Source organism: Topomyia yanbarensis, chromosome 1, assembly GCF_030247195.1.
Source record: "Topomyia yanbarensis strain Yona2022 chromosome 1, ASM3024719v1, whole genome shotgun sequence".
In the NCBI taxonomy this organism is placed as follows: Eukaryota; Metazoa; Arthropoda; class Insecta; order Diptera; family Culicidae; genus Topomyia; species Topomyia yanbarensis.
Window position 1 is genome coordinate 3,751,440 of NC_080670.1, and position 23,402 is coordinate 3,774,841.

At 40.1% G+C, this 23,402-nt stretch overlaps 2 protein-coding genes across 3 annotated transcripts in view; both read right to left on the reverse strand.

Moving 5' to 3' along the window:
• Positions 1 to 265: 265 nt before the first annotated feature.
• LOC131676645 (uncharacterized) lies at positions 266 to 6,130 on the reverse strand. Its single transcript, XM_058955858.1, has 7 exons — positions 5,781 to 6,130; positions 5,361 to 5,496; positions 4,987 to 5,094; positions 2,513 to 2,652; positions 1,364 to 2,456; positions 736 to 1,105; positions 266 to 666 (listed from the first exon to the last, which is right to left on the reverse strand). The coding sequence occupies exons 1-7, from the start codon at positions 5,969 to 5,971 to the stop codon at positions 548 to 550; spliced, it is 2,157 nt and encodes a 718-aa protein (XP_058811841.1). The 5' UTR covers positions 5,972 to 6,130; the 3' UTR covers positions 266 to 547.
• A 1,937-nt stretch (positions 6,131 to 8,067) lies between these two features.
• LOC131676646 (M-phase inducer phosphatase-like) overlaps positions 8,068 to 23,402 on the reverse strand; it is a 183,961-nt gene continuing 168,626 nt past the window's right edge. Inside the window, exons 1-3 of one of the 2 annotated variants that reach the window (XM_058955860.1) lie at positions 14,697 to 15,142; positions 10,253 to 11,659; positions 8,068 to 10,124 (exon numbers count right to left, since the gene is read on the reverse strand). In XM_058955860.1, the coding sequence (XP_058811843.1) occupies positions 9,800 to 10,124; positions 10,253 to 11,659; positions 14,697 to 14,740 (1,776 nt within the window). In that variant the 5' untranslated portion in view covers positions 14,741 to 15,142 and the 3' untranslated portion in view covers positions 8,068 to 9,799. Of the gene's footprint in view, positions 10,125 to 10,252; positions 11,660 to 14,696; positions 15,143 to 23,402 lie in introns of those variants that run through there. The other variant, XM_058955859.1, reaches the window with a different exon arrangement.

Consider the following 23,402-nt stretch of genomic DNA (forward strand, 5'->3'; position numbering starts at 1 on the left):
TATCGTTTAACGTTGGATCAATCTTTGAATGCCACAGATATTGACGCAAATGTGCGATCAATCTACCAGACGTAAGTGGGTAAGAAATGTGAGGAATAAGAAGGCTCGAGCTAGACCCTATTCCCACATTCACCTAGTGATTAGAAGGAAATTTCCTTCTAATCACTAGGTGGCTAAAGTAAAAAACAACAAAATAAGCGGTAGTAAATATTCGAACCACGCGTTGAAAGGATCGTTTTGAGAGAGGAGAAATATAGATAAAGAATTATTACATCAGTGACGTGCGTCCAGAATGGTAATCTAAAACTTGAATATCTACGTTGAACAAATCAAACAAAAAAAACTTATAGTTCAATCGTAAAATAACAGTACTTATCTTCCGAAAAAAATTTTGAATGGGCGTGGTTTACGCCATTTAAAAATATACTAATAAAATCAGAATACACAATTTAAAAACTTAGTGTCCCTCGGACAGTCAACTGACTTGCTTAACACCTAAAGTAACTTTTTCGCGCAATTGCTCGGCTATAGTTTGTACTTAGCCGAATCAGGGAACAATCCGAACGCAGACGCCTTCATCCGATGCAGCAACCCAGGCCTCGATCGACTTACCATGAATACTGTCTGGCTTCCCGTCGATCATCATCGCATTAAGCACTGGCAAATCTGATACGAAGAAAAAAAAGTCAATCATTAATCCCGACGTCGAACCACAACCGCTGCTTCCCTACTCACTCTCAACGATCACCTCATTGTTGTAGACAACCTTGCTCAGCCCAGGCGGGAAGCGTCTGACGTTAGCCATCGGTACACTGGCAAGGATGCCCACGTCCAGCAGCATAAAATTTCCCTCGGAGATATCGTACAGGGCCCGTGTCCAGTCATTTTCGTGCAGCACCAAACACACCTCACCCTCCTGGGTGGGTTTGTAGGGATTCGGATCTAGCGGACCGAGCAAGCCGCAGTCCTGTATGACCTCTCCGTACTGCTCGATGCATCCGAAGGCAATCACCGAGATGATGCGGGTATCCAACAGCTCGCTGGCATCGATGATTAGAAGCTTTTGTTTAGCGTCCATTTGGAGCTGTTTAGTTTCTATCGATTCCTGTCAAAGGATTGTGGCAATAAAAATTTGCATTCAATTTACGATAGATTTCTACGGGGGGTTTTATTATCAGGAATAAGGTTACAACGAATATAGAAAACGCAATTTATTACTGGTTGGAAGTTTGTTAATAGGAAGACAAGTTAAAAAGAAACAAAATTATTACACCATATCCACATTACCACAACCAATGACCTCAATCATTCTACTAATTTCATCCAGATCTTCCAGAACTTTGCTTCGATTATTACTACTTACATCAAACAGAACCGGCTGATAATTGCTCGGATCGGCAATCTTAGCAGCCAGATCCTTCTTCTGCTTGTCTTCCTTCTCCCGACGTTCTTGTTCCGCTCGTTCCTGTTTCTTTTTTTCCTCTCGTTGCTTCCTCTCGCGAGATTCTTTCTCCTTCAGCTCTATCAACCGCATGTTCAGGGTATTGGTCTCCTTGGGTTGCTTAAGCACGACTTCCTTCATGTCGGAATCCTGCATGTCGCGAACCTTCACCAGCTCAAACTCGACCGATTCCTCATACTCCTCCAGTAACTTTTTCTGCTCTCTGGTGAGCGTTCCTACGCCTTCCAACATAGCTGGAAGGGTAAGATATTTGGCCCACTTTAGATCTTCATCGGTAATTTGGCGTGCCTGCTTCCAAGAAATCGTTGCCAAGTTTCCAAAATCGGGGTACTGTATTTCCAGCTGGTCGCCCTTTACGCGCAACACTTTGCCACGATAGTATCCACCCATGAAGGGGGCGAAAATCACATCGTCCGCTTTGGGAATGTCATGCACCGGTTGAGCATCCTGGGACGCCTTGAATACTCGGTTGGCCAGCTGGAAGTAATCACTCGTATCGCCTGGTTGACTGTTATCGTGATAGATGTAAACAACTCCCGATTCAAGAGATGCTGATATTTTGACCCGACTACCAGTGCGTGGGAATGGACCCGGCTGAAGGACGTTCTCTTTCACAGTCGACCTGGCCAGCTTCAGGCGCTGTAGTTTATTTTCTAACGGGCTTATTTTGTTGGAGTCGGTGGCATTCTTCGGTGAGCCCTGTTTTTTGTTACTATCCAACCCGTTCTGTGGTTGCTCTTTCTTCTGAATCGATTTTGAAACTTGATCCGGAATCAAATTTTTCGGAACATTGTGAGCGTTGCGGCGCTGGTTTTGTTGATTTTCAGAATTGTAATCCTTTCCTCCCTTTTTCTGGGGCTGTTGTTGCTGCTGTTGGTGATTCATGTCCTGCGACGAAGAGGAAAAATTCGAGCCGGAAATAGACGAATTTTGCATGGAAGCAGCCGCTTCCTGGAGCATACGCTTGTTGGAGTACGAAATTGGTACCAAACGGCTGAGGGATTGAGCGAATTAGAACAGTGCGAAGCTGTTGACTGTAGTTCTACTTACGGCATGCAAATGTTCTTATGCTTGGCCCAATCCGATCGCTGACAGTTGGTATCGCAGTAGTAAGCACCACACTGGCACTCGAAGCACGGCATCTTAGTACAGAACCAACAGCCCAAATATATCGTCGGTTGGAAGAGATTCTGGAAAATGGTTTAATTTAATTTAAGAGAAACTGCGCTGATATGGTGATATGGACAGTCCAATAAGAAAGATGGCGTATTTCGAATTCTGTGCTTAATTCCTGAGACATTATTCGGAATCAACCAATTGGCTTAGACTTTCACACAAGTTGTGTGACTAGATTTAGTGTCTAATTGGTGTTAGTTTGGATTTATCAAGTAACTACGGTTGGTCTTTATTCACAGCTGTTTGAACTGGGAAAAAATAACACTCCCGATTTCGAGGTTGGTAGCCAGTTAATAAATAGGTCAACAGGAAAGAGGGGTGCCAGCCAAACGGGAGAAATGTCACAACTCGGGACGAAACATTCGCATATTAGCTCGGCGTATCGCTTTTTTCTTTGTTTTTCTGTTCTGGACAACGCAAGGGAGTAGAAGTGCGCGTCGGTATTTAAATGTTTCGGTTCAAATTGAAGTAAAGTTGTGCAATGTAAAGTGGTTACGATTCTGTAGGAGATAGTTTGAAAGGAGCGCGGAAGAAGAAAAGATAGTGCGCTAGTGGTAAAGATTAGTAGGCGTTGAATGATTAAAACGGAATATGTGGTAAAAAAAATTATAGCTAGTACGGATTAGTGCCAGAAAACCAAACAGATAAAGGTCCAGCGGACCTTTTTTTGTCGGGTCTGGAACCATTTCCAGACACCACCTCTTTCTCAGGTCAGCTACACGTGACCAGATGGTCAAGAGGAGAATAAAAGCACTTCCCGATCACTTCACTCCAGCTTGCTTCATCCGAAAGGTCCCGAACAGAAAATTACAGGAAAGCTACTGCGTCCGAATTAGCCGAGAAGGCGCAGCGAAGGCGAACATTGAGCATACCAGTGGAGAAGCCGATTAACGCACCATATCGTGGTGTCTTCAGTCCGCACGTGATTAGCCGAGAAGGCACAGCGAAGGCGAGCAGCGAAACTACCAGCGGATGCATCTACTAGCACACCATATCGTGGACGTGCCGAGCCGGCGCAGAGAAGGCGAACAGTAAGCAGTGGTAGCAGTAACGACCAGTCGGCGGATTTCCATGATGCCAGTTTACACCAGTTTTCGACACAGTGGGCCGAGGAATCGATAGACGGAGCCTTCAACGGAACCCGGTTAAACATGATACCGCAAGTATAGCCTGTGACGTCAGTGTTAAATGGCCCTGTATTCGTAATAAATTATAAAAGTGTAGTAGGTCTCTTACAAATAGTAGCCATTTTTATCGTACTTGTTACACGTGTCTCTTGTTCGCTAATTCTGGACTCGAAAGGAGTCAAAGCCTCGCCCTGGTTGTCGTTCAGAAAACATCGAAAAGCGCAGCTTTTGAGCATCCCTAGTTGTGAGATTTGGTTGGCAGTTCTCTTTCGGATTGATTTCTATTAACGGGGTAAGCGTGTGTGAGCTCCCGCTTGATGAGTAATTACTCTCCTGGTGCGTACCTACTGGTGAAAAGGTTTACAAGCCCTTATTGACCTTTCCCAAATTTAGATTCTATACCCTGAGCAGTCAGGGGCTACAGATATTCTAGAGCGGATCAGTTTTAAAACTTAGAACGGAAAACTAGGGCTAGGCCGGCTCATATGGACATCATCAAAAGGAAATTTGAAGAATCCTATGCCTTCTTCTAAGTAGGAGTTGGGCGTTGCATCCAAGTCTACTGCATGGTCGTTGATAGAACATAACTCATCATAATGTTTTACCGCCGACGCCGGCAAAAAGTTCTTTACAAATTCTCGCTTAGAACAACAATGCGATCATACTTTTCCCCTTCTGCTAGCATCAAGCCGTGACGTATGCATTCAATGGACACCAAGCTGATGCTAGCAGAAGGGGAAAAGAATGATCACATTGTCGTTCTAGGCGAGGATTTGTGAAGAATTTTATGCCGGCGTCGGCGGTAAAACCTGCCTAGTCTTAGTTTTCCGTTCTTAGTTTATAACTGACTCGCTCTAGCGTCTAGACTACCTATTCGTCTTTCAATTTTATTGCTTTCGTTTCTCATAGTCTTAAATTTGCGAAAATAACCAACAATTTGATACAGAAGCTTGCGGCAATTAAAACATAGTAACATAACAAATTTAGAAAATCGATTTTCTGTTTCACAACCACGGAAAACAACTTGGTACTCAAAATTGCATCTGTATAAGTTTCTATTCTATACTTCTATGGGATATCACGTCAAATCACGGACTGTGTGCACTTTACAAAGAGTGCAAGAGTGTAATATATGACGGTGTCGGTGGTTACCTACTTTTCATTAATCACATTACTTAATTCTGATTCATCCAAAAATAAAACCTAATTACAAATACATACCAAATTTTGCGACATATCATTTTCCATCGACTGATCGTTGTTACCATTGGCATTGTTGAAGTTGTTCCCGTGTCCTCTCTGATTCTGTCGTTGGTTTCCTTTGTTTTTCTGCAATTCAAAGAAAAAAAAAATATATTAGCTGCAAGATGAACGGATCTGGCATCCAGCAAACGAAGCTGTACTGGATTTGTGGAAGTAACGCTAACCAAGAATAACTGTGTGTCGACATGAGCATGACCATTTCAGGCATAGAGAATGAATCAATTTCTTCATGTGGCAACACAGCCCATGCGCTCAACTCAAAATATCGCAAATTGTAAGATTCCTAATTTACATTCCACATTTAACTTAATCTACATTCCACTTTAACTTACTCCTCCGCTGTGGTTTTTGGAATAATCCCCACCGTTGTTGTCGTGATCCTTCTGATACTTCTCGGATTTAACGGCCAGATCAACATTCCGAAAAACTGGATAATTACGCAGTTCTTCCATCGCCTCCATGGCGCAGCTAGATAGGCAAATAAAAATTTGGTTTATATTAAACTGATAGTTGCTTAACCCATGGTATATTTTCTTTGCCAAGACCTGTTGTTTTTGATTAAAACGCTTTTAAATCTAGATTATTTGTGAATAAGAAGTTTCACGGCGTAATCACATCATTTAATTGTTAGCATCAAACTTCCAAATGTATTGAACCCACCGTGTAAAAAATAGATATCGAATAGTTACACACACTTGTCCGTTTTGCTGATTCAATCAGAAAAATAAAACAGACAAAAATTTGATACTCACTCGGCGTCCTGGTACTGCACGAAAACCAACTGCGGGTTGCTTCCCGGGCGATGCAGAGTCTTGATGTTACCATACTTTTTGGCGATCTGCAGTATCACTTCGTCGAGGGTCGTTGGCTCCCGCAGGAGAATCATGAGCCGGCCCGGCTGGATACGGGATTCGTCTATTGTTTTGGAATCGTTGCGAGGCATTGCGATGACAAGAGCACTGGTCGAACGAAAATGTGCTTATTTCACAAACAGATCACCGGTTAAGTTTCACAATTCGTTTCTTCCAAACAGCTTCAATAAAACGGAATCGAAATAGAAAAAAACACATGCACCCAAATCGGCTGAAGGAATCCACGGAACTGCGAGAGTCGTCTGACAGAAGGAATGATGGGTGCATGAATAGAAGTAGGTAGTCTCAGCACAGTGTGCCGTGCATGGGCCATAAAGGACAGAAAAGAAATGTAAATCGATTTATTGCCTGAAAGCCTTTTAGTTTTCTTTTCGACAGCTTTCATTGGTAAAAAACTGACGTATAATATAAAAGCATTTTGAAGGCTATGTTAATTTAATTTATCCAATTAAATGCTGAAAGCAAATTTAACATCTAATCAAACTATATTTTCTTTCATTTTTAACCAACGGTTGGTTACAACGCAAGTTACTTGCCAATATCTCGACAAACATATGATTACGGCCTAAAAGCCAACCGTCAAAATCCACTTTGAATGGAAATTCCAGACAAACCGTTACTGGTCGAACACAGTTCACAACAGTTTATGAAAGAGAAAACTTTTCTCTTTCGTTTACTACCAACATCTGTGATTGGCGTGTAACGGTTTGTCCGGAATTTCCATTCAAAGTGGATTGTGACAGTTGGCTTTTAGGCCGTAATCATATGTTTGTCGAGATATGTTCTGTTTTATGCTCTATCAATATACAAATTTCATTACCTGCCAACAAACAAAGATTGAGGGAAAACCTCTAATGATAGGGAAAACCTTCCCAAATTGAATAGCTATAAGTAGTGTCTTGGGAATTTTCGACATTTATTATACACAGAAAAATAAAATAAGTCAAAGAATAGGTTCTTTTGACATAAATTTAGGTACCCTTGAGTTTTTCCTCTCATTCGCACTTTTTAACAAGGACAAATAACAAAGACATGAAACGTACGAAGAACGACTCTGAACTATGCGGCTCATTTTACACTTTTAAAGTGAGTAAAAAACTGAGTACTTTTTCAGGATGGAAAATGAAGCGAAAGAAAACAATGATTGACCCTTAAGTTGCGGTGCACTGGCAATGAAAAATATCTGCGTCAACAGAATTCACCAAAAGAGCAATTAAATTTGTTTTACATTTTATTTTTTAAACGCTTTTCTTCTAGAATTGAACCACTGTGCATTTGCGATGGGTAAACATTTTCCGAAATTGCTTGAAGATTTGTAAATATTCATGCTTAGTTGGATGGTATCTCCTATTACAAACTTTTTTTTAGTGAAAATACGCCAAAATACATGCAAAATGTTAAACCGATTACCATAGCGCCATCTGCGTGCCAATACCTGCTTGGATCTTTCACTGCTGGAACGGCAAGCAAACGGATAATAGCCTGTAAGTATGCAATCCTACGAGACCATGCACTTATTGAACTGATAAAGAGCCGACTCTCCATTGGATTATTTTTATTGAAATGCAACTCCCGTTTATCGTACCAAAAGAAATTATAACTACTAGAGAGAGCAAAGCGCTACTGTTTCCATGTATTCACGGATTGAAATATGGGGTCTCGCTCTAGCATGTTGTATCCCATTACTTTGACATTTATGTACCCGGGGCAATAGGTGTCAAACTAATGGGTTTAGCATATGTGAGAGCGAGATGATAAATTTTCAGTGTTAGCGACATGCGAGCTCTAGTACCCCTATTGAAACATTGAAAGGGTAGTGAGATGATTGCTTTACAAATATTTTAACATAAAATGAGAAGCGTGTACAGTCTAGCCGAAGATATTGGAATTAGTCAAACATGGACGTGAAAATTAAATCTGGATTGATTTTAATGTTCATGTGTATCACATAGTAACGGGTCAATGGCCGATCTGAAAGGTCCACTAAACCATGTGAATTGATTTCTGTGGAGTGCGAGGTGGTCGTCGCACAGGTTTCAAACGGTTCAAATTGGACCTTACACTATGTCAGTAACAGAGCATTCTGTTCAACTCCTTACTATGTATTATAAAAATAAATCCCACAAAATAATTGATTTCGGGTACAGAGGTAGAAATAATGAGAAAGTTTTAATTTTCAAAATTATTTATTTCCAAACTGCGACAAATCTTAAACGCGGTCTCGTAGTTTTGTGCGACACATTCACTCTTCTCTCGTGGAACGAAACGAAATATATACAAAGGTTTCCATACTCGCCTGGTACTACATTTACAATTACGCTAGGCATAAAATAATTAATTTAAGACTTTTGTTTGTACGCTTAACCATAATGCTTATGATCTAATAAGGGTAATATGCTATTTTATTTCTTGCACACATTTGTCATTTAGTTTTCTTTAAGTTAATTTTACAGTGTTTATCAAATTTTCTTTACTTCCTTGCCGGAAATAGTCTCTTTGTTTAAATATATTAATCTATAATTTTGTAATTTATTTGATCGAAAAAAAAATCAGTCCAAAAATTTTGTAATTAAGAGCGTGAAATTCTCTTGTAATAATTTTGTTACTTGAAAATTGGGAAAAGTTTTAAAACAAACTCGACACACACGCGGTTAAAGCAACACTGAATGAAATACAACGAACACGATATAAAGAGTAGGATTGTTTTACAGCGAATAAGTGCCCTGCCGCTAGCCAGCTCACTCTGCATTTAGGCCCCACGAACGTTTATCTATCTGTGTTTGTCTTGGACAAAAATATAGCTTTTTTCAGTGTGTGACCATTTCTTTTACAAAGAACTCGGTCACACGTATCCATGGATTCTACTCTGTTCGAAAATGTTGAGAAAAAAACGATTGAGCGGCACGCTAGGTAGGCTTCGATTATCGCGAAATATATAGGGCAACTTTTTTTAAACCTAATTAATTTGCACTTGTCTGTTGATGTTTACTATTCATAGGTAATATGTTCAGGAGTACCGATTAAAATGAACTAAAAAATAAAACTTCTTACGTAAAACAACTTTAAACATCAGAAGCCTTTTTCGTTAAGTTGCCGGAAAAGTAAACAAATAAAATAGAGAATTTCGTAGGTTTACCTTAGTCTTATGTTAGTTCATTGGGGGTGCGTTGTCGTGAAAAATGTTTTTTTTTGTTCAAGTGTACACAGAGTAATCTGTTATTTACTTATTTACAAATGTTTTACAGTCTTTTACAAACTTTTCTCTTTGCCCAAAATGAAAAGTGGGTTTGCTTTTTTGTCTAGCAAGGAAATGCTTCAGTTGCTTCTCTTTCTAGTCGAGCAACGTCGATTAATTCAGTGTTCGAATCTCGTAACAAATATAGCTAATTGTGTATTGTCCTAACGGCTTTCGTCGGGTGCCTTTTTGTTATAATATGAGGTCTATTTTCGAACAAATATGCAACTTAGTACAGTTGTAAAAAAGAAAGTCAGAACGAAGCAAAACCTAAATCACAGATAAAATATGGGGATAACAAATATATAAGAGGGGGCATCGCTAAACCGCGTCGAAAGAGTTCAAGTTTTCGTCTAATTTTTTCCTAGCAAAAATTTATCTTTCTCTCTCTCCTTTCCACCCGTGTCGGAATAGTATTGCCAAATTGAAAAAAAGTTGTTGCAGTAGCAAATAAAAAAAACATATTAAAGAAACTAAAGTCGAAACGAACAGAAAAGTGTGTGTAACGTTTTTACAATAAAATATAAACTCAAATAAAAAAATTTAAAAAAAGGAAACGTTAACTTCTTTTGCCTCGCTTCCAACAACCCGGCCGTTCCTGACCATCAGTCTTATCGATCTATTCGCTGCATTTGTTGTTTTGACGACGACGACCCGCCCCACCCTACAGTACTAACCGGGAGCGTGACTTCACCAGCCGATTGCTACCACTGCCACGGATGGCTCCAGTCGCGGAACTAGACCCAGCCATGGCCGATCCCCGCACTGAATCACCGGAATTCCAACTCTTGCTTTTGGCACGGAAATGACGGTACGCATCACCGAACTCCGGGTCCAACATTTGCCGGTAGGCGATTGGATCGCACAGATCCGGATAGATGGCGAAGAAGTCCTTGTAGCCGCCATGTAGCAGATAGATCTCCGGGTAGTGTAATGCGGGGTAGCTGTCCGAGTTGAGAATGCGATCGTGATTGCGCAGGAAGCGGGACCTGAGGGGGAAAAGGAGAATAAAATAAAGAAATTAGTGAATTGTTCGGCTGTTGTGAAATATTTCACTGCTAGCATCAATTGGATGTGTGAAATATTTCATTCGAATGGGAGGTTGAAAAATACTTACAGTTTAGGGCCTCGTTCGGAGGAGAACTCGCAGTGGAATACGATAATGTTTCGCTTGGGTCCGTCAGCTTCGACCTTCGGGGGCTCAGTCTTGATTTTGATCAGCTCTTCCAGGATCTGATCCTGGGTGTAGAGGTTCTTTGCGCCACGGATGTGTCCTCCTTCGAACTCGTACGGATAGCGGCAATCGATGACATTGAAGGAAGCGACTTGCTCCAGGAAGGAACCACGCAGCAGAGCTGCCATCGTGTCCGGGGAGATGGATTTTAGGTCGCGATGGCGGCCTTCGGCGATTGGGAGGATGTACGATTTGCTGAAGTCTCCGATTAGGTCCGGTTCGGAGGAGGATCGTGACAGGGCGCTCATGATTTGGGCATCGTTCATGGATATTGATTTTTGCAGGATTGGCCGCTTCGGTGGCAGTAACGTTTGGGTGGCGGCATTGTTATCGGTGGTGGTATTTTCGGCGGAGCGTAACGAACTGATGGGGGTTAGAACTTCCGTTTTGTGGCGTTTGCTCTGGATTGGACTGACACCGGGTGGTTCGGGCCGTTTGAAGCAACGGGCGGCATCCGATCGAAAGAGAAATGGGCTCGGGCTCAGATTTTCCTGGTCCAGTGCAATCGGGAATCGTTCCGGGGTTTTAATTACCACCGCCACAGGTGAATGACTGGCAGCAACGGGTGACTCAAAAAGGAGGTTACTCTTGACTCTTCTTACGGTTGGGTTATCCGAAAGGCAACGTCGGAAAAAGGGCCGTTTGTTTTCCGGGGTGGTTTTAGTAGCCTTGATGTCGCCGCAGATCAGTGAGTTGAGATTGCTTGGCAATTGGGCGTCATCATCTTCGAGGGTGTCCATATCGAACAGTTCCATATCGATGTCGTCCATCGATTCCATCGACCCGGAAGACATACTGCTGAGGATGCGCATGGAAGCAGCTGGCGAGGTGGACGTCGAGTTTTGTCGTGGGGCAGATGGTTGAATGAAGCGAAACATCGATTGACTCTTGGAGCCATTGCTGGATACACTTGCACCATAGCCGGAGTCCATCGAGTTGGGATCGTAGTCCTCGAGTGGTCGCCTTTGCCGATTGGCACTTCCGATGGTGGTAAATGCACCCATGATGGTTTGTTTGTTGGGGGTGATTTCCGATGCGAGCAGTTCACCCTCTTCGGGGCAATCACAGGGACTGCAGGGTCGTGGACTGGCCTGTGGACTGTTTCCATGATAGAACGAGAGTTCCTCTTCGGTCGGAAGATTTTCCTTGCCGGGAGATGCCAGGAATTTTACGTCCATTCTTAGTGGTGCAATATGCTGCCGGCGTTGGATACTACGTTGTCGTTGTTCCGCCAGGCGACTGGCCGGTGATCGACCGGTTGAGTTGATCGAGAAGGTGGTCGAAATGCGACTGTAATGGAAAGGAGACGGAGAGAAAAAAAAATGTTATTATTAGCGCCAATAGGGTCAACAGATCCGCACGGTGTCAAACAATCGAGGATAACCGGAAAACAGGTCTCGTCGTAGCGAGCTTATTATCATATTTTTTGCACAATTCCGGACCCTATGAGAAAGACCCCCTTTGGCTACGCTAGCTCCTTTGTACAGTATACATAGGCGATGTAAATAATTATCGTCATAACATATTCCTTGCTTTCAATGCTACGGCAAGGCTCTTCGCGTCCTCCAAGTAGGGGTTTTACTTGCTTCGGCACAGAAGAGGCTACACGTGAGCGGGAGGATAAAAGGAGGGAGGACGGGAGAATTTCATTTCCCTCCACTCACACATCTGGCGCTTGTTTCTTCACTGTGCATTCGGTTTCGGACGCATTTGGTTGTTGTCGATGTCTCCTCGGTTACGGCGGGGTTCACGATCATGGCATGGCTTACTACGCATGCATGCAGCAACAAAAACAACAACAACAAAAGGCGATGTGTGAATGCACAACGCAAAGAGAGGGCATTGAATGGAGTAGAGTCTACGTTTTGTGTTCTGAGACGAGCGTAGACAGCCGATAATCGCATATTTGTCCCATATTCTACGGCAGCGGTTCTCAACCAGGGAGTGCATGTACCGTGAGGGTATCGAAGACCAAAACTTAATGTAAGTATAGAGGAAGAAAATAGTACGACGTTTTGCATGGAAAATGCGACGAGCATTTTTATTCTCATAATTTGGAAGAGATTTATGCCTTAATTTTTCAGAAAAAAATGTCAATTAGTATGCCACAATCGTTACAATTTACGTACACGGACTCTACCTCATGGGCTACTACAGTGACGAAAATGATAACTAAGCTTTCATTTCAAGTTAACCTATTAAAATATAGACAAACATGTCAAATGGTCCTAAGTGTAAATAAGAGCCTCTCTTTGTTTACTCTTCCGTTAATAATTTCGGGCGCCACTATGTTCTAATGTCGATTTTGCTTGAGGCGAACCTGAACCGCTATCAAAATGTATGAACTGACAGAACTTGACCCAGTTTCGGGGTCCATCAAAAGCGGTATAAGTTTGTAACTTTCCAGCAAAATATGCTAGTCGAAATCGTAGTGTTTCGAAAGGTAATTTCGAACATTAACATCGAGAAAAAGAAAGTAAACAAAGAGAGGGTCTCATAGGACAATTTGATAAGAATGCGAGTTTTTTTTTCTTCGTCAGGATATTTGCTGAAAAAAAGAACGCATTTGAAACATCCTACAGTGGTTGAATCGTAAAATTTAAACCGCAAACCGAAGAAACTTGATCTCATTACATACAAATTAAAGGTTACCCAGTAAAAAGGTTAAGAACAACTACTCAGCGGGATTCTTATGTATGTAGGACAGACTTGCGATTATAGGTAATAAGAAACACGAGTTCAATTCTACCTACGCTCGAACAAAACGAAAGAAATACAGACATAATCGTCTGTATTTCTTTCGTTTTCCGCGTTAGGAACATCCCACGTTCAAACCTCAAAATAGTGACAAATCCCAAAAATGATAAACTGCAACAAAACAAACGACATTACGCCCCAAAATAAACGCCATAACCTAAGTCAATAATGCGAAACGTAGAAGACCCCGTGTGCGACAGAGCGCGCACGCCTGTGTGGGACGACGACACCCGGGTACCCAAATATGGACTTTCAAAACTCATAAATACCCCGTTAGCCGCAAAAGAATGTAAACGAACCAGACGCGCGAATTGCAAAAAAAACGAAATATAAACCTCAGGTGGTGCCAATCGGGCTAGTGCGCAAAAGTCAAACCCCCTCGCGCATGCACTACCCACCACTCGAATTCGCGAAAATGGGCAAGCTACTCGGGCAAGGATCAGTGGGGTACTGCTTGGGGGGTCGGATCCCCCTGATGGTTTGCACCAAATGAAAGTGAGACTGTTCTTTCTCGCTTCGGCTGCTTTTTCCACTCATCATCGTCTGTGAACGATCGAGCGGAAGACGGTGTACATTGCGCGAAAATGCTTCTGTCCGTAGCGTAGCAGCACTACCGACTAGCCAACTATGATGATTCTTTTCGGGTGCTCGCGAACAGCCGGCGTTTTTCCGCTAATTCAAATTGCACACCCGGAGAGCTCTGGGGTATCTCAACCAGGCAAAGTAGAAGAAGTAGCAGTGATTTAAATTTTTGGTCTATTTCCTCCGTTTTCGCCGGCTTTTCGCGAATTGATGGCCTTCAGAAGGCTTTCTGTGGCAATTGTCTGGGGTGAACAGTATTTGTAGAAAAGCTGGCAGAGGCGTGTCTGATTGATTTCGCTAATGATTGCGTTCCTTGCGTATTTTGGTTGCGATTTTTGAGGATTACAATCACGGAACTGGCTTAGAAAAAAAAATATAAAATAACGATAGCTGAGAATTATGGGAAGTTACTGAAACATGCTTAACAACAGCTTAGGGCGCTGAATAACCATTCTTAAAACAATGTAAAATTACCCATGGGGTAGCAAGAGTTCAACGTCCCCCATCTCCGGTGAATCTAATTTAGGTGATTTTCAATCAACTTCCTGCGCGTTTGACTTCGTATTTAAGAAGGGAAATGCACGTACCAAAACCAAGCCGGGGCCCCTAAGAAAAGTCAGAAAAGGAAGTGTTTATTTCTTCTCTCATGACTGACTGAGCACGTCGACGACTGGAACTTCGAAAGCAACCAAAAAACAAGGGACTGCACTCTTGAAAGAATAGTACAAATTTCAGCTGCCACACATAGCAATTCTTCTCCCTCGCCATATTTTCCTCCTTCTCCTCTGGTGTTTGGCTAGGGCACGCACAGAGGCTCGATTCTGACGCAGGGGGAAAACGAGTCCAGCTCGTCTGCGTAGAATATATTTTTATAAATTTATTAATAGACTTATCGCGACCGAGATCCTCAATCAATCGACCAGGACCAGCGGTAATTAAGGATTATCTCGCGGAACACCTTGACTCTTGATTACGGAACGGTTCTTACCTTGTGCAGTCGGAGAGATCGAGGTCGATATTTTCCAACATCATTTTCGACAAAAAAAGAGTGTCCTTATTTTATTTCAACTTTAAATCCACAATTTATTCGCTTCGGGAACGCGTTTTTTTGATCACACAATAGCACAAACTCTCGTAGCACTTGAGTGTCGCAACTAGACTCGATCACACTCACTATACTTGGTTCATCGTCATGGTTTCTATCCAAATGCTCACTATGTTCTTGCCTCAGAATACGGCACACTTTCCGTTTTCAAAATTTCACCACATTGTCTCGAAGCTTTAGCTAAACAAGTGCCTTATCGGAACACTTATCTTTATCACTCAAAAAAACAAAAATCATTTGATCTGCTCAAAGACACCCAAGTCTTTTATATGCTACAAATCTTCTGCCTTTTTTCGTTTGTTCCTTATTGCCAGGAGCTGCTTCTGCTCGCGATGAAGCACTGAACTCAACTGACTTGTAGCAACTTCGATCAGTAGGCGCATAGTTTGTGAACCTTTTCCTTGGATGCGGACTTGATGAAGCCGCACAGCATATACACATAAACATCGTCACTTGCTCCTTCCCGTTCAGGCACACTCGTCCTTCGTTATCGCGTTCTCTCATTCCCACTCACATCCGCGAGCAGTCTACCCTCTTTTCAGAATTTACCATGTTTCTCGCATACTACTCCACAGTGAATAGCCGTACGCAGCACGCACACACCGAACAAACCAGTTATGCTGCTGCCTATTCTCCTTGGCAAGGAACCAAAACACGATCGCATTTCGAGTCGATCTCGCCTGAAAACCTATGCACTTGACATAGTGTTACTAAAATCAAACTGATAATAATACTATTACTGGACTAGGTAGTTGCTAGATAATCCATTATCCTCCTATTGTGGAAATGGTTTCGTTTCAGTGTATGCGCCTTTGCTCATCAACAGCCAACATAAAGTCCAGGACCGGTCTTGTACTCTAGCTGCCAAGATTCGTCCAATCTCCCTTTCTTATTCACCCACACTACTTGCTAGCCCTAGTAATAATAATTAAGAATTTTAGCCGAGGTTTCGAGAAAAACAAGTGCCCCTTTCGGTTGTTTAATAATCCCGGGATGTGGTTTACGTGGTTCAACTGTCAAAACTCCCGCAACGATCGATCAACTCTATGCTGCGCAACTGACGCGATGACAGCTTCAAAGCTCAAAAAAAAGATTGGCCGCAATCAAAACAAATTTAGCTCCCTTCTAGTGCCAACGTTTACTTGATAACGAGCCTCTCTGTCTCTCCTGGTGTACATTATTCGGTTGAATGAATCTGATTGAGGCGGAAGCTCTAATCAGTTCGTCTTCTCATTCTCAGCCCAAACTCGTTTATGACATCACAAACTGTAAGTCTGGCCGCCACCCCCTGCCCTTCACCCGGTGATAGTATATGTCCGCAGATCATTTTTTGTGCGTTGTTCCAGCCTGTGCCGTGTTTGGGGGGCCCATGACCCCGTAGTTCGAAAAGGGCTAGCTGTACGCAATGGAATACGAATCACTCTGCTTTTGGGTAGCGTGAGGAATGTTTCAAACCTCCGGTTCGGCTCCAAACCAAACAACGGCATCGTCATGTAAACATTGAGCGGCTCGGCTAACTCGCCCGTCGACTCTGTCGAGACATTGAACAATGTTTGTGCCTTTTTTTAGTTCCCTCTTTTCTAGGAATGAATTTGAAACCGCGTGGAGTTTATCTCTGGGACTGAGAATCTACTGACTGTGAGTTTCTGTGTAATACACTAGACCAGACGATTAATCGACGAAGAACTATCTAACGTAGATGAAGCAAAGCGATTAGATTTACTTATTTTTGATAAGGCGTTTCCAAATTCTAATTTTGGACAAGATTCATGAATGATACAATGCCTGTGACACGATCACAAATTTAGAAACATGTTTCTGGTCCGATTGTTGCATCTTCTCGGATGGAAATCTATCCCCCATCCTTTTTTACCTACAGCCAAACACCAAAGTTTTTTCGATTCCTTAAATTTGTTTTGCTTGAAATTAAAGATCTTAAGATTCCAATATCAACATATTCAAAAAAACCTACGGTCTACAACTGAAAAAATGTCAAAATCACAAGCTTCAAAGAACCGAAAGATGAAAAGATCATAAGATCCAAAAAATTATTGAATGATTGAAATAATTCAAAGATCTAAATATTAAAAAATCCAAATTCAAAAAATAGGAAAAAGAACAAAAATTGAAAAGTGTAAGGGTCAAATTATTTAAACTTTCTATAATCTGGTTCATTGGAAAAATCCAAAAATACTAATCTCCAAAGATACAACACTTCAATTCAATGACTCCGAAATACAAAAAGCCAAATCTCCAAAAATCAAAACAAGACCCAAACTTTCAAAGATGAAGCAAAAGTAGGAAAATTTATAGATTAAAAATCCGAAGCCTCAAAAATTTACATATGAGAAAACTAAGAGATTCAAATATCCAAAAATCTAAAAATCCAACCCTAGCAATTGATATATTTACCTATCCATGATCCAAAGATGGATTTAACAATTTAAAAATATCCAAATATTGTAAAAATCCAAAATTGAAAATATTCAAGATGATTTGAAATACTTCAATGATCAAGTGAACCAAAAATAAACAGATCTAAAAATAATAAACTCCAAACATTAGAAGTCCTATGTTTCAAAAAATGTAAAGCTTCAAGAATTAAAAAAAAAAACTCAAAAACCAACCTTGCAGAGCATCACGCTTGACTAGCGGTTTGCCCAGGAACACGTTTCTGGAGCTAGCGTCAGGCACTAATGTCGGATTCTGATGAGACAAATTCAAAACGCGCATTCCATAATTTATTGAGCAAGAGATCCATAAGATCCAATGGTCTAAAGCTTTATAGGTTCAAAGAGTAAAAAACCCTAAGCTCTAAGAATAAAAGATTCAAAAATCCAATAATATCATCTACAGAACCAACCCTAAGCTCTAAGAATAAAAGATTCAAAAATCCAATAATATCATCTACAGAACCAAAAGATCGAATGATCTAACAATCAACGCACGAATAAAAAACAGAAAATCTAAACACCAAACAAAACTTGAAGACTCAATACTACATTCCAGTAAGAAAAGATTTCGTCAGACCTTGCAATCGATTCTTAGAGTACAGGACAATTGCAGAGTTAGCGCTGCCGAACCACAAAAATCCTTTATGATTGCAGTTCACACATACAATGAGTTTACCGCCAGTTGAAGGCAATCTAAACATCCAACGTTTCAAAAATCGGAAATATAGAAGATTAAATAATTTCATGTTTCAAGTATCCAAGGATTTAAAAATTCTAAAATCATTATGGAAACAAAATAATTTTTAAGCTTGAATTTTATTCCAGTGATTTTGAGTTTATTACACGTCAAAAGTATACGATTAAAAATTTAGGCAGATAGGTAAAATTCAAAAAATGGATCATGTACTGAAAAAGTACAAAGAAAAGTTGTTGGTAAATCTTTTTTCAATCAATATGTACAGAACTTAATGCCAAATTTCATTAATTTCAGAACTGAACATTTTTGGCCAAAATACTTTTTAAAATATGTTTTTTTTCTCAGCGGAGTATACATAATTCTTTTTTAATTTTCTATGAATATTTTGACAATTTCTTAAAAGTCATCTGTCACTAGACTGACCAAGAAAATGGCGAATTTTAAACAAGTCCCATCCGTAGTGTCTTTTCCATATTACGATGTTTTTCAACAGGGAGTGAAATCACTCCCAGGGATACGGCAGATGGTGAATTATGCCGGGTAATTTGAACTTGTTATCCTGACATTTCCATCAAAATCTTGACTCTATATAAAGACAACAATTCGATGGAAATATCAGGATAACAAGTCGAAATGTACCCGTCATAATTCACCATCTGCGTACCCCTAGGGGTGAATTCGCCCTTGGTTGAAAAACACTGCCATATTAGACCATGATCGGATAAGTCTACATGCAATATATTTGCTTCCAAACTCGTGAATCACTTATCAAAAATCCGAAGGTTAAAATATACTCACAAAACCAAGGCTTTCCAATGCTTTTAATACTCTCACGTGAAGAATTCCACACAACCGAGAAAATTATTTATGGACTCGTGTTTTTTTGGTGATTAGATTCTCGATTCGTAGCATATTAATCACGTTTTATTTTACGCGCTTTCAAGATCTTGTTCATAGTTCAAGCAACTCGTCCGGTGAACTATTGCACAAAATTCTGAGGATTTTTCGTAGATTCAGTTTCGCTCCGTGAACTGAATCATGATTCATAGTTCAACAATCACGATCTGATATTCGTGTACTTGAAATAATTCACAAAATCATTAAATACATTATCTAAGTCTTATAATATGCATTTTTGAGCATGGTTCTATTATTTGCATCTGAACTATTTTCGAAACTCGAAATATTGTTCATGGATCCATTCCTGCCTCGTGAATTGGTTCCTGGATCATATTAAATTAGTATTGATACTCTATTCATGCTCATGAAATGGTTAACAAAACCCTACGTTTCCACTTCCATGATATAGTTCATACAGTATGCTATTTAGTTCAAGGTCTCATTACTTTCACTTGAATTAATTCACGCAATTGAGAATATTATTCAAGGATCCTGAATTATATTATTTTAGTATCGATACACTATTCGTACTCATGAAATATTTAACAAAACCATAAAATACGTTTCTGCTTCCATGACATAGTTCATATAGTATGCTATTTAGTGCAACATGATAGTTGATTTTTTATGAAATCCAGAATATTATTCGTGCTTCATGAACTGGTTGTTGATTCGATATTCACAATCTTGCGTTCTCGTGAATAAGTTAATAGATTTCAAAGATATCCCTAATCATTTTCACTTTTATGCCTCTCTGCTCATTTTTGTGAACTATTCATTCATATTCAATATACTAATGCAACATTTCAACAATATTTTCTTAATTTCCTACTTTAAATTGAAAATTGAGCGAGTGGTACTGAACCTCCGGAGGTTTGTTTTGCGGTTTACCTCGTAACTCAAAATCTACTGTAAAAATCGTTTTAAAATTAGGCACAGTACTCCTTCGCATAATTTAGCTTATAAATATATGTGAGCTTTATCTTCTTGATCTTTGATTTTTTCGTAATAATTTGAAGTAAAACATCCGATGTTTGCTAAAAAATTGGTTAATTTCGCATTGCAAAAAATATTATAATAAATTTAAAAAAACGCTCATAGTTATCTGGGGAAAGATGCGAGGAGTATTTGTGTGAAATTTCATTACGTAGATTTTGAGTTATGAGGCACACCGCATACTACGAGGTTCTCCTGGAGATTTATTGCCCTTCGCACAATTTTGAATATTTAGCAGGGAAAATTTAGGAAAACATTGTTGTGTAGCATCCGGCGTCTTCAACCAAACATTGATTAGTTCCTGCTCCCATGTCATGCAAACCAACAAAACCAGAAGTCTCCTCTTCATTTCTGGAATCTTCTAGATTTTTGTAGCTTTTAGCAAATTGATGCATAAAATTATTATTATTTTTTTTTTACTTTTCGTTTTTCTTTTCAACCAATCTTGCTTGTACTTCTAGTCATTAGCATTACGAACGACGTGCTCGTGAAAGAGGCAGAATGACCATCATACAAAGTAGTTTTTCTTATTTCGTTAAAAATGCTCTCATATTGACGTCGCGAATATTTTTTTGCTGCTTCAATTTGTTTATTATTTTGAATTGAATTCCTCAAAACTATTCCATACTTTTTAGTATACTTTTATACATTTTCTCGTTAGTCGATATTCCTAAAACGTTTACTTTGGCACTCACACTTATTCAGTGTGATGAACAACGAGAGAAGATCCTAAAGACCCCATTTTATTGCAATAAAGCGATTGTATGGTGCAGTTGATTCATGAATGGCGTGGTAACATAATAAGTTGGGGCAACGAGTAATACGGCTGTTACAACCATCGACTTATTGAAGACGATGGTCGATAGACGAATCTTATCGAAAAATGGTAATATCAAATGACTGCCTCGAAACTTGCGATTAGAAGTCCTTGGATTTTTGCATGGTGCTACGTTTGTTTTTTGCACATTTTATTTCAATTTAAAAATGATAAAAAACACCCTCTAATTGCAGTAATAGGACGAATATCTTACATCTAAACGCATCTGTGTTGGCAGCCGTTAGACAAAATTGTTTTAGCCGTTATAAGAATTCATACTATAAGTTCCATTTGTAGGTAATTTTGATCTGTCTTAATTGTATAACAAAAGTTGCACCGTATAATAAGCACCTGCATGTGGGATTTTCCCACTACCTGCAGCTTTTTAGACAGGTAAACATACTTTTTAGGTTGTATTATTAGTTGCTTTAGCTAAATGAACAAACAAGACCAGCGATGCCAACCCTCCAGTTTAAATTGAATTCTTCCAGTTGTTTTACAACATCCAGTCAAACAGACAATTGGAAAAATTGGAGCCAGTTTCATCCAGTTTTTTAAATATTTTTTTTTTCTCACAAATTGTACCATGATTCATTTTCATAGAACTTTCAAGCAAGCGATGTGATGATGCCAAGTTTCCCAGAGTAAGATTTTAATCCAGCGTAACCAGAACTCTTTTTATACCACTTGTGAGTGAAACGGTTCGGGAATGCACATTTTGATTCGATTTCAAATGATTTTTACTCAAACGTTAAGGTGGAAGTACATTGTGTCAAATACTATGATGAACATTTGTTGAATTCTCAGCTAGTTGCTATAGTGGTATCGTAAGATAAGTTTAAGCGCATCCTCAAATTTGGCAAATGGTGTTAAATTTAGGATTTTGTGGATGTGTAGATTGAAACCTTCAAGACAGTAAAATTCGACTGTAACTATTACAATTACAATCAAATTCGAATCTTTAATTATTTTTTTTTTAATTTGAACAACAATATAAAAAATCTGACTCGTATGAAACATACGTATTAAAATTACGTTCATTGAATCGTTGACTTAAACATTACAAGGTTAAAGTAGGATTTTTTTCGAGCATCCAATTTTTTCCAGTTTTTTTTTCAGAAAGGTTCCAGTTGGCAACGCTGCTCTAGCATACCCCGAAAGCGTGTTTCAGCATGTCGTGTTCAAAATCGTGGTGAAATTTGATTGTTCAGTGAATGTTACTATTATTTGCGACTTAAGCTGCAATCTCTATGTTTCGGTGCAGTGATCACTTGATATGTAAGAAATAAGTTCGCTAATGAAAAAAACTAAATCTAGAATTAGGCGTTTCCCTTAATGATAGATATTTTCGTCTACTGACCAAAAAATACTTGACTAATTTTTTACTTAAACCACAGATTCATGCATTTTCTCTCATGCAAAACATATGCAAAGAAAATACACACGCCGCTTCCCGAACAGTAAATATTTGTACCGTTATCTTCACATCCCAAACAAATTTCTAGAGCGCAATAAAACTGACCCAGAGATCAAACCGGATAACATCAGCATCTGTCACACAATCGTCAACCGGAGACGCAAGTCAAGATCTGTATGCAGTTGTCAGTTGAGCAACACTGGCACATCACAATGTGAACACCGCCGAAAACCGTTCGTTGATGAGAAAGTAGCGATAAAAAATCACCTCGGAAAATTTAATTTACGAACGGGCAACTTTTAATGGTCCACTGGATCCGGTTGACCCCTCTTTCTTCGCCATTCTAAATCAAACCCCCTTTCTTTCTTGGACAGCTTTCTTTCTAGCCTTTCAACAGAGGCCAAAAAGGTCCACCAATCCCTTCAAAATAGTTCATTTTCCGTAAAAATAACACAGCGCTAGAAACCAGCTTTCTCCCAAAACAATCCCGCATGTGACTGATTACGTAATGAGAGAGAAATAAATTATCGGCTATAATTTCGTGAATATAATCATCGAAGGAAAAAACCAGATCTCGTTCGTCATTCTCATCTCACGGCAGCCATCAAACGATCACTCCTGTCAAGGAGCGACTAGGAACTGATAAACTGACTAGATTTTTTTTCCAAAAAAAACTGTGACGCAAACCTCTCAGCCCAATTGGGAACCACCACAGTCTCACACCCCAGACAAGAAAAAGGCGCAAAAATAGGCCCATGTTCTTATTGCAATCAGCTGGATGCCTCACGTTTTTTTCTGCCTATATTTTACGGTTATCCTTTTCTTCCTCTCAGCTGACCAGGACAGAAAAAATGCACTTTGTCTGGGGTTGCCTCCGTTTGGCAGTACAACACACCAACAGAGATGAGCGAGACGGTGGAAAAGAGAGGTAGTAGCAGAATCAGGATTTGCCCTTCTCCGTCCTTTCGCCAGGATTGCATTCGAGACGTGCCTTCTGAGTTTTCTTGTTCTCTTTCTTTGCTAACAGCTATGCTGCTGTTGTTGTGAAAGTGAAATCGCCGAAGATCCTTGCGAACTTGCGATGGAAACATATTTGTGTGTGTTTATATGTCCGTGCCTGATCGTGTCTTGCGTGGGAGTGAGCTACCTACCCACACCGGCTAGAACGGGATAGAGATTCGCCTTTTTGATGGTCCATTAAAAAAGCAAAGATCTGATTACTAATGATCCTTGTCTTGGTTCTTTGGTGCCAGTGATTTCGTTCTTCTTTCTTCTGTTTGTTTCCTAATGATTTTCTTTCACTGGAAAA